Below are 12,126 nucleotides of genomic sequence, written 5' to 3'. Positions count from 1 at the left end.
ACCCAATAAAATGTCCTTAACCACTCGAATTTGGGTCGCTTTGGTTATCTTTTAAGGGTTTTTCTCTATAATTAGTATTCACTGTAAAATAGAGTTTGATTTTATCGCATCATGTATCATCAACCTTTTTCTGGTCATGGACCCTTCGTAAGTGTTTTTGAAAACTGCGGACCCCTAAATATAAAAATGTTTAACTATTCTGGGTCGAAACACAGAATCGTCGCTATAGCCTACTACAGCAAGCCCTCCGAAAAATCAAAATATCCTTCTTAAAATTTTACGGTCATGCACTACTTCTGTAGCATAATGGTTATAATCAAATTCTGAGAATAGACTTTTGATGGATTGATACAGTAGATAGCCTAGCAATGAGCATTTCCCATGTTCTGAGCCAAAAATCAATTAAAATCTGCAAGAGTTTCTGACAAAGCTGTCTTAAATGCATGTAAAATTAGGTGCACTTTACACCATTCTAGATGTTATGTTAATTTAAATTTTCGCCCTTGCTGATGTTTACAAATTCTCCTACGTTGCTGTAAAGAACTAGCAATTGGGAAAACATATGACAAATGAAACTTACAAAACACAAAAATATTACATCAAAACGTTATTTATGTTAGTATATACAATAAATTTTGGTTGTACAAAAAAGATATCTTACAACATGTGAATAGACAGGTATGCAAGGATATCTACTCTATATCATATATTTTATCTTTTGAAATAAATGACAGATTTGACTAGCATAGGAAATATATAAAGGATGGTTGCTCTGCCGCTAGGTTACTGGCAATTCCAAATTTACAGAAACTTGCAAAAAATGTGAACAACATGTTAACTAATTTACAACTTGTCACTCAATTCTCATTCATTTTCATATTAGGCTCCTTTGTTCAGCATGGTTGCTTTGGTTGGTTAGTGGTCACCGTACACTAAATTTGAAAGTTTGCTAAATGAGTGGCTGATGTAAATCTTTTCTATAATATGCAAATATGCAGATAGCTGATTTAAAATGTCGAGATGGAACCCACTTCTGCAAATTAGACTGGAAATAGAGATATGTGGCGGTCAGTGCCACACAAATATCTCACAACCAAAATTTTTTTGTTTTCAATAGATAGTTTTGACAATTTTTCTTAATTTTGACACACTTTTAGATAACTTTTTTCTTTGTATGTCAATGAGTCTCATGTACAAAGGTACCAAAACGATTGTTTTAAGGCTTTGCTTTGCTGAAGTGCTGAATGATGAACTTAAATTTTTGTTGGTGTTCATTCTGCACACTATCTGGGAAGAACATGCAGCTTTCTGCAGAAGTCATATTTCAGTTTCAAACATCACTTATCTTATGCACCATAGATATAAGGTTTAGCTTAGTTCCAGAGTGCATTTTATGTGAGTTATACCGAAGATCTTCGGCATGAGCTATGGTCAAGTAGCGTAAACTCGATTTCACCTCGGTGTGACATGAAGCCAATTCATGTCTTGGTACAACCATAGCAACCGCAAATTCACTTTGCTAGACAAAAAAGGAACAGTAACCCCTTTTCATTCTTTTATTTTTTGGAAATCGCAGTTGGCATAATTTCGCCAAACTTACCTTCGGCGAACACATCACACCAAATATACCCTGGGCCAAGTTTAAAAATGTGTGTGCAGATGCAAATATAATAACTTCTACGCTAAAACTGCATACTATTGCAGATGACATTAAAATAAGCGGCTGACTAACGGTTATTATTAAGTTGAAAAAGTGGCACACACACGAATGCACGTGATTCATCATACTGCAGGGCAAACATTTTTCCACTTTTTCCAAACCACAAAAATTTATAATAAAAATTGAAAAGGTACCCGTAGTTGTTCAAACACCAATATATACTGTACAGATATAACAAACAACCATAAAATGAGGCTTTTAGTTTGGACAATCGCCATTGCAAACTTTTAGACTTTCCAATGTGGCTAACCACGCGTCCACGCCTGTTTAAAAAAGATTTATCGGCTAATTAAATCGATCTTCAATGCAAAAGACTTTCTTTAATGGGCAAACAGGCGAAATAAATCATGCCTGAAATGATCAAACTAATTTATGATTACTGTATTACATAAAAATATCAATCTCATGTAGAGGGGTTACCCTATTTAGAAAAACTTCTGAAAGTAGCTGAAGCGAACAAATTAGCAGAAGATCTGGGTAGGAAAAATTCTACTTTCACATAAAGTCACTCATTTAGGTGTTTTTGTTATGTCGCATGACAGACAGTCAATATTTTCATCTAGCTTGATGGCAGATTAAAGGCAAATTCAATATGACAACAACGGAAGAGCGGAGAAGGTAATGTCATGTCAGTTATTTTTTGACGTGCATCATGCGATTAGGTTAAAGTATAACATGTACTGTATGGGGGTCTACCTATTAAATGTGAAAACCAGGTTCGATGTTTGTCAGCGTTGCGTTACAGCTGCTGCCTTAAATACCTACCACCTTCGGATAAGGCAAAAATGCAAAAATGATAGAAATGATAAAAGTGCACAAGAAAGAAAACTGAAGCTTCAGCGGCTAGAACTGATCGTAAAAACCATCCAAGTTGGCCCGAAAAAACATCGCTGCTTCCACTTGACACAGTTTTGGACGCGCATCGCCATTGGCCGTTAAATCCCCGAACAAAGGATGCACGAGCAAGTGATGTCATTCAATGCGCTTTTTCACCAATCACTCTGAGAAGCTTAATGACTCTAATCCAGGTTTAATGGCATAGTCGTAACCAAGTTATCAAACTCGAATCACAAGTTTTGGAAAAACTGACTCGAGACAAGACGAACTAGGTCTATTTTGTAAATAAACCCCGTGCCAAGTCAAGTCAAATTTCATTTCAGATCAAACCATTCGAAAAGCAAATACCGTTTCTATTAACAAAAAACATTTGGAATTTTTACAAATTTGCTTCGTTTTGCTGCTTCATACGCGATCGTAGACCAAAAAAAACTTTATTTTAAATTACATTTTGACGTGTTTGGAGGAAAAAAGAATAGTTAGCTTTATCTTAATGCTGAAACTTAATCAAAGAGAACTGACTCGAGTCAGGTCAAGTGATGTTCGTAATTTCATAAAATGGGATTCGAATCAAGTCAAATCTTTGCAGAACGTGACTTGAGTCGAGTTACTGACATGAGCCATTATTAGTCTGTTAAATGTTTCTACTTAACAGAGCCGAATTCGGACAAAACAAAAAATTAAAATACAAAAATGCACACTCATTAAGGAGTAGGTTTAAAAAAAAAACAAGTTTGATAACCAAGGTTTCGAACGGAAAAAATTATTCCCGAGTGTCATGTAAAAACTTTCATCATTTAAAAAATAAATATTTTCATGTCGTACTATCAGAGGTGGGCAGTCAGTACTATAAAAGTACCGTCAGTACTATTTTAAAAAAGTAGTTCGGTATCTTGTCGGTACTCGGTACCGGTACTTTTTGTGTGAAAGATGCTGCTGCAAAAGCAATGTTTGCGCATTTATGCCCTCGGTAAAGGTTGGCAGTCGGTACTATAAAAGTACCGTCAGTACTATTTTAAAAAAGTAGTTCGGTATCTTGTCGGTACTCGGTACCGGTACTTTTTGTGTGAAAGATGCTGCTGCAAAAGCAATGTTTGCGCATTTATGCCCTCGGTAAAGGTTACTCCAGGTCAAAACATATGTGACGTTAATCGCTTGCAATTTTACTTGACATTTCTAGATTAAAAAAGATCGACAGATGCTAAAATTAGTATTAAGGATTAAGTTATTTAACATGTAAGTTATAGTTTTGACAACATACTTGTTAAAATTCTGAAATAATCACGTGAAAAGTACCAAGTACCAGGACCGACTAAAATTTCTTGAAAAAAGTAATTCGGTACAGAGATTCGGTGCTTTACGACGGTACCGGTATCGGTACTGAAAAATTGCACTGTCCAACTATGCGTACTATAACATACTTTGTTGCCTAAAATGAGCAACAAATGGCCACTGAACTTTTATGCAATTACTTTGGAAATGGTCTTTGAAAATTAATAAAATTGTCACTTAAAAGGTATATACAGTAGGTGTAGTTTACACAAAGAAACGGTAAGACGACACAAAAATAGTATTAGTTACGTGACATGTACAGTATTGCAATTTGTAATTATAAAAAATATATAAAATATTAAAAAGTACCATTTAAGTAGGTCAAGCGGCCCGTTGCGTAAAATAGGTGGTTAAACAGTTTTTATGTTGCAATTGCATTTTACGTCACGTGTGCTTACGTCATATGTAATAATCGAAAACCTTAAAAAGTTGGTGCACGATGACAAAAAGGATTCTGTTTTTCAGAGTTAACATTCAGTGCACGGCTAAGTTTTTAACGCGCGGGTACAAAATCAGTTTTGCAACTCCACCTGTAACAACTATATTACTATATACACGACATTATTGTATTACTATTTCATTTCACGTATATACAGTACAAAGGTAAAGATTATAATCATCATCGTAAGTATAATTACAGATCGCACAACCTTTTGTTTAAAATGCTGGGTAAAAAGTTGATTTTTGTTTCTAAAGGTAATGTAAAGTTAGGCATCAATTACTATATTATATCACTTATATTTTTCAAGGTATATGTAAAAATGGAAGCAACAAACGTACAATTTTTCCGCTGAAATAATGCCAGCCACAAGTACACAACGATTGCATGACTTTTTAACAATCGAAAACCAGCCATAAAGGTCCCTGAGCTGAGTAACATATCTTAGGGATTTGAGGTCATAACGATAACACAATAAATTTACGTTTTGCAATAATGAATTGTTTAAATGTAGATGTATCTAAATTAATTGCAAATTGTAAAAACAGCATTAAACTCACAATGGTTGTTGTCTTGCTTTTCCATTTCCTTATTTTAAAGCAAATTAATGATCATAAAAATAAAGATTAAATGCAATCGAACAGAAAAGGAAATAAATGTGGATGTGCAACAACAGCTTTTTAGGTTTATCAACAACACATTTTAAATTACAAAAAATGCTGAATTTCCATAAACGCGTTTTGGAATTGATTCAGAAATTTGGAACTTCTTTTTTTTGATAAATTATATACAATGTACAAATTGAGCAAAAGTTCCAACTTAATATATAAGAAAAAGTTTGCATTGGGTGGTTTAATACAAAATATCTACAATTCGATAAAAAGTAACGTTTTAATTAAATAACTCTTGGTTTAAAAAAATGTGCAATGTACGGTAGATTATATTTATATAAAGTATATAGTCTACATACCGTACTAAAAATATTTACGTTTTGAGGAAGCGTTTTTATCAATGACTGAACAATATCATCATCACAATAATCTTAAAATGGTATATGGTTAATTCAATAGTAATAAATGGTATAGTGTAAATAACTAGTAACTAGTTAATTAATTAAGCAATAACTTCTCGTAACTTTTCAGAGCTCAACTCAATAAGCTGCGTATGGATCTTGATACGTCATCCGAAGATGGTCTTAATCCGAGATTTTTTATTTGGTTTTGTGTTAATCTTATTTCTTTGATGAAATTAATATGAGTGCACAAATAATAGGACTAAATTCTCTGCGAACTAAACCAAATGAGAAGTAAATGTGTAGGCAGCAATGAGCTTTTAGAATTATAATAAACAATACATATATCAGATATAGTTTAATCTAACGCAACAAATGCTTCATTAATACAAATACTTTGAGAAGTTTACTTGGAAGTAGGCCTACAAATATCACAAGTTAAGTTTCTTATACAATAAAAAGTTTGCATTCGGGTTAATACGAACTATGTGTACAATTTGGTACTAAAAATAAATCTTAAAATTACAAAAGGTCAAAAAGCGATTGGTAAAAATAATTGTATATAAACATGCAGCCACGTATTTTTAAACGTCTGTGGTACAATCAATTGCACAGAAGAAATAATAGATATAGCAGATCATTGTTTTGTCCTAAGCATCTGCTTGCTACTTTCATAACTCGTTTGGACGGGATCTATTTGCAGCTAGAGCAAATGCCTTTTCGAAAACGTTAAGTGCGTCTTGGCGGTCATTGACGTGGTATTCACACGACTCAATATCCAGGTCTTGAGCCATTTGTTGATATTCTTCTTCACTAACTAGCGGACGCCGATAATCTTGCCTATCATACAGCTGGGTATTGGTCATCACTAGGATTTTTACTGCATCCCTGGAGTTTGATTTGGAAACACGACGAAGCCATTTGCCTAGGGCATTTTTAAACGACTTATGGTTGTCAACTGAAGCACAAATGAGTACGACGTTGCACTTTGTATTGAGGGAATTGGTTCCCAGATCAACTACATGTTCGTATGGGTGGTCGTTTGTGTTGGACTACACAGAAAATGCATCAAAAAACATTTAATCGGTGTAAATGTTGTTTTTACGGATTTATGGTCTTATATTTTTATATACAGTAGTTGCTGTATCATCAGGCCCGTATTTTGCAAGAGTTAAATAAGTAAATGATAAAGGATCCTTGCTTATGGTAAATTTTATTACAATAGGCCTACAGCAGTTTTCCAAAACGCAAACCTGATGTTTTGCTCTGCGGTAAACCTCAACCAGATTTTTCTTTGCACATTTTTCATCACCGATGACACCACATCTAAGCAGATGGGGATGATGTGAGTAACTTGTCTTACTACCCGATCCATAGGTCAACCGTTCTGATTAGAAATGAGCCTAGTTTATGCATTTAACATTTCATTTTAAGGCTATCACGATGCCACAGACATATACACTACCTTGATTATTGTGACCGCGAAACCAAGCTGCAATTGGAACAGCGGCTGCTAGACCTGACGTCAAAGGGTTGCTTTGAATTGTATTAGCAAGTCTGTTTCGAGCAGCTTCAATTTGTCTGGCGATACCAAATATAGTACCACCTACTGGCTCGGAACTCACGGTGGGAGTGTTTGGGTTTCTCATACTAGAAGGAGGATCATAAGATGATGAGGTACTGGTGATTCCGGACTTGGCTGTGTTCTCAAGGATAAAAAATGAATTCTGATTTTGAGGTGTCATTGATTGAGGCTGGCGGTTGCTTGAATTGTGTTGTTGGTGGCTAGTAGATTGCGAAAATCTTGTTTGAGGTGATAGAAAATTTTGCGTAGAAGCAGCTGGTTGTGCTGGGGGTACCCAAGGCTGTGAAAATTGGAAGGTAGTGGCGACTTGCTCTTGTGTTATCGTTTGAGGTTGTTCACTGTTTTCATTGTGATGACTGGTAGCAGCTCTGGTAGCGCTGAGTCGGGGTGTTTGGAAGCTTTGCATTGGAAGTGGCTGTGAACGAGATGAACCCGGTTGCGAAATTGATGGTAAGGAATTTCCATCCTGTCGTTGCTCAAAGAATTGTGGATGACTTTGCATGCCATAGCTGTGAACATTTGTCGAATATTGCAAATAGTGACCCGATGAATTGCTATGTGAGTTTCGCTGATATATCTGAGCGGTTGGTAACGGCTGTGTGTTCATTAATTGTGACAAAGACGACGGATTGTTTCGAATAATATTTAACAACGGAACAGTTGCCGTCGCTGAATTTAAAACACGAAAAGGATAGATCTTCATGAGATTCACAGCCTATATATAAAGTCAAAATCAGAAATTGTTGTTGCGAGGAATGTTATTGCACCGTAACAAATTTTAGCAGGTCATCTACAACTTTTAGCTCATCTACTACATGCCTACCTCTTCGGCAGCTTTTACTTTGTTTGGTGGGTAGGCTCCTTCTAGAAACTTACAAATTTTCTCGGCACTTGGGCGCGTATCAGGACTTCCATCCCAGCAACTCACTATCAGATGTCTCATTTGATGCAGCTGAAGAAAAACGCAAGTTTATTAAGTTGTTTCGAATGAGATCACTTTTAAGCAGCTTGCAAACGAAAGTAAAAAGGATAAATTATTACTGAATGGTTTTCATCGGTGGGATCGGGAAAGTAATCCATTCTTGGTCTCACGTTTTCAAGTATATGAGAACGGGCAACAGGGCTGCTTCGTTCCTCGTGAAATGGTCTTCGCCGGGTGTTTATCTCCCAAATAATAACTCCGTAGCTAAAGATGTCGACCTTTAAAACAAATAAAAAGAGAAAGTTTAAAATGGACAACGGCATGGCGCAGATGTATGGGGTAGCCAGCGTTTAACTGAAATGAAAATTGTAACAACTTTTGATGAAGAACGTTGATTCCGGAGCCGTTCCGGAGCACAGTATGCTAAAGACGCAACCGAATCTCCTGCACGTCCAGTGTTTCCATCCCAATTTTGCGTAAATGTGCTAAAAACGGAGCCTCCAAAGTCACAGATCTTAATGTGGAAATCTTCGTCCAGCAAAATGTTTAAAGGCTGTAAAACGTTAAAAATGTGATAGATCAGCTTTTAAGCCCACATGATATGGAAATAAGTTGAATAAAAATAACTTCATTATAACCTATATATACAAGCTTACTTTAAGATCTCTATGGAGTAACCTTTGATCAGTGCCCATACTCTGATGAAGAAATTTTATACCCTGAGCCAGTTCAGTAATGAATCGGTATTTCAAATCATTTCCAAGGGGATAATCCGTGGTATGGATCAAGTTATCTAAGGTCCCGTGTTCGGCATATTCCATCACCAAACCAGTTAGATCCTGAGTCGCAAACCAACCAATAGAAGCGATGATGTATTTGCAAGAGGCAACATATCCAAGCTGCTTGGCTTCTGGACATGTCACAGGCACGTGGGTAAGTGCCTTTGTAAAAACTAATAGTTGACTAAATAAAAGTAATGTTGCAGATTTTTATACAAGTACAGTTATCTATGTCTCATGCCCGATAAAGCGTGCAGATGCGCTGTATATTTTCTTTTAGTGCTCTTATCTTGTATGTTTCTTTTCGATGTGAAACTTGGCATAAATCATGTAAAATAAATAAAGCTCAGTTTAAACTTATGCATTTTCAGCATACCGATTGTTATTATTATTGTTACATCACTATACTTGAAAACTTTCATTTGGGCGCCTTTTTTCGTTTGATATTGTTTGCATTTATAACTTAACTCCTCCAAGCGGAGTGCCATTCCAATAAATAGTTATATTTAAATATTTTGTTCGGACAACTGTGCAATATGATTGTCAAGCCTCAAATGCATACGTGTTAAACTCCCGGCCCGCTTTACAATAAAACTCGGCCCGCGATGCTATTTTATACATTGAACTATTTCCGGCCTGCGAGATCATTGTATAGTACAGGGCTGGCCAACCCGCGGCTCTTTGCCCGGTATTATGCGGCTCTTTCGTTCATATTGAACCTCCGAAAGAGAGCACATTTTACCCATTTTAGGCAGATAAATAATACAGAAAAGTAATCTCTACTGGCTAATGTTCAATTGATATTTGCTAAATATTGACTGATTACATCAGATTTCGACCCAGAATAAGGATGATGAAACTGAAACAATATCTGATGCAGTATTATGACGTAATAAGAAACAGCGTCATAAATCATAATCTTTATGATGTAGCTCTTTGTGGTTAACTCTGTAAGAAGTGAGGCTCTTAGTCTCTGACTGGTTGGCCACCCCTGATAGTAACTTATAACTTACTTTTTTCAAGCAAGAAACACGATTATAACAAATCGCACAAGACAGCAGCTCAGCAGTTGCCCCACCATACTATAGATTAATTCTGACGCTCTTAAGCCGGTCTGACTTTTTCTTTATTGTTTGTTAATTCTCTAATGAGATGAATGAAACATAATGATGTTAGAGAAGAATAACCAAAAATAGCCCAGTCAAAAACATCAAAAATTTGGTGTTGTTTGGTTGCCTTTTCCAATTCATGTACTCTTGTCACAAAACGTTCAATCAAGTTTTATCCTTACGGCCCGCGGCGTTAAATAAGTTTTGAGTTTTGGCCCCTACTGTGATTGAGTTTGACACCCCTGCTCTAATGCCTAATTATAATCTATATAATTTTACTTAATTTTTCGATAATTAAAGAAAAGAGATTTTCATTACTTTTGAATCTCAGAACAACTTACCCTTTTTAAAGTTGTCAATGTCAGCTTCACTTCGCCTCCATTCTGTCTTAACAGCCACAATGCCATGAGTTTTGCTGAACGCCTTCCACACTTGACCAAACCCACCACGGCCAATGCATGGATCTGACGGATCAGCAAGCAAAGATTCAACCTTGATATTTCTTGTATCGAAGAAATCTGACATAACTAACTCTTACAGTAATGTAAGGAAAACCATACTATAACTTAATGGTAGCTGCAAGTTAATACGTTTAGAGTCGTAGAAATAGCAAGTTTTGTAAAAATTCCCCTTGTTTCTTTCCCTTCAGGTGGGAAATCTTGCGGTATCTGTACAATTACTAACTTTAATTGAGATTGTTCGATAGTACCCTACTTTGTTTGCAGTTCGTAGGTTATTTCGTGTCGTTGCGCGTGATTGGTCACTAATATCAGGCGACAAGCTTATTCTTGTTAACAGGCTAATGGTCGTGATACGACTTTGCACAAACGCTACATACAGATTTTAAACTTATCCCATCCTTTAACAGGTTTACGGCTTAATTGTTTATTGATTGCAAACACAACCGTGAAATAATAACTGCGGGAGATCTTGAATTTCAAAAATCAACACAGTTTAATCTGTATTCATAACATATAATTTTGGGCATGTTATATAGTTTGCCGAAGAAACCATATCTCCGCAAACATTTGCGTACGGCGCAGAACAAACAACAGAGTCGATTCGTTAGAAAACATGTCTTTTTATGCGCAGACGTTTCACTGTTTCAGTCGGAACTGCAATCATTTTCAGCGCAAATAAATATATATCAATGTTAAGTAAATTCAATGAGTTGGCGTCGACTCACACCTCGAAGAATGAAAGAGTCCGCGGATTTATGAAGTGATTCAAGGAACTAACCTCTCGATCGTTTGTGGTATCAATCATACGATAGTTGTAATGACAAGCGGACGATACAACTTGCATTTTCTGCGTGTTACAGATAACTCTATAGCCTATAGTTATACTGTTATCGGGGCGGAATTTAGGGATGGGTCCAATTAAGGGGCCAGAGGCCCCGACCACTTTTTATTGTCTTATTTACGTGGTGTTCGATCTGTTTCTGCCAACGTGCTATCGAGTAAGATCCATCTTATAAGGAGCCAGAACACCGCAATATTTCTTGGAGTCAACCGGGTCGCTCTCGCTATTGTCAACGCTTATTAAAGCTCTTTCAGACGTTGTATAACGATGTACAGTAAATACAGTTCCTCAGGAGGACTCCACCTCATCAAATCCGCATGTTCCCCATACATACGTTGAAACACATATCAAAAATAGCTCAATAAAACCGATTGTAGCAAGAAAACGACGAGAGGTTTTAGCTTGTAATCTTAGCGATCGTTGGCAGTGTTTTTCTTGCAATATAGCGGCATAAACCGGGAAGCCTGCCGAGACCTGGTACAAAAATTGAAAGAAATGTTCCTCGGAATGTGTGCCTTTTCAAATCGTTAATTTTTTTTTCATAATTTGTTTCATACAACATTCAAGACTGTATTTTAATTCACAACAAAAATATATCTATTTATAATAAAATCGATGCCTTACAACAGGGATGTCTAACCTGCGGCCCGCGGGCCACAGTGCGGCCCGCCTGAGATTTTTGTGCGGCCCGCTAGTCATTTTCACTCCAAAAGCATGTACTTTATGTACCCATTTTTCTTGAAATTTAATAGGTTCTGCGGCCCATTCAATTATTTCAAGTGACAATGCGGCCCACTATAATAAAAGGTTGGACATCCCTGCCTTACAAGCTTTGACCCCATTGCAAAGTGCATGCGTAAAAACGTTTGCATTTTTCCCCGCGGTCAGCTTTATTGAAGAATCGCCTAAATCTGACGTCATCGAAGTGGGTAAATGACGTCGTCCACGTACAAGATGGCTATCTGCGTTGCAAAAGTCCCAAAGCTTTGTGCCATTGGCCTGGAGTGTTAACTGTTACTAACCTTGTAACCTAGTTGTTATGGTGAAAGAAAAGCATTGCTGGGGCTTGAATTGTTTAACTCTGAAACT

General features: G+C 36.5%; 1 protein-coding gene across 2 annotated transcripts; it reads right to left on the bottom strand.

Moving 5' to 3' along the window:
* Positions 1-4,478: 4,478 nt before the first annotated feature.
* On the bottom strand, positions 4,479-10,369 carry LOC143471073 (uncharacterized). Of its 2 annotated transcripts, none has more exons than XM_076969422.1 (8): positions 10,077-10,369; positions 8,504-8,757; positions 8,224-8,400; positions 7,967-8,125; positions 7,749-7,877; positions 6,806-7,640; positions 6,594-6,727; positions 4,479-6,392 (listed from the first exon to the last, which is right to left on the bottom strand). In XM_076969422.1, exons 1-8 carry the CDS (start codon positions 10,258-10,260, stop codon positions 6,012-6,014), a joined length of 2,253 nt encoding a protein of 750 aa, XP_076825537.1. In that variant the 5' UTR covers positions 10,261-10,369; the 3' UTR covers positions 4,479-6,011. The 2 variants fall into 2 exon arrangements, with proteins under 2 accessions (XP_076825537.1, XP_076825544.1); XM_076969429.1 differs by having other exon boundaries at positions 8,504-8,788; positions 10,077-10,274.
* Positions 10,370-12,126: the final 1,757 nt, after the last annotated feature.

Source organism: Clavelina lepadiformis, chromosome 1, assembly GCF_947623445.1.
Source record: "Clavelina lepadiformis chromosome 1, kaClaLepa1.1, whole genome shotgun sequence".
Lineage (NCBI taxonomy): Eukaryota > Metazoa > Chordata > Ascidiacea > Aplousobranchia > Clavelinidae > Clavelina > Clavelina lepadiformis.
This window is presented reverse-complemented; position numbering and strand designations above follow the sequence as displayed.

What these genes read in the sequence shown, in the direction of transcription:
- LOC143471073 (XM_076969422.1), bottom strand. Translation starts at nt 10,260, where the DNA reads ATGTCAGATTTCTTCGATACAAGAAATATCAAGGTTGAATCTTTGCTT. An exon ending in ATCAACGTTCTTCATCAAAA is followed by an intron (nt 8,126 to 8,223) that starts GTTGTTACAATT and finishes TTTGTTTTAAAG; the next exon opens with GTCGACATCTTTAGCTACGG. An exon ending in ACCGCAGAGCAAAACATCAG is followed by an intron (nt 6,393 to 6,593) that starts GTTTGCGTTTTG and finishes TTTTCTGTGTAG; the next exon opens with TCCAACACAAACGACCACCC.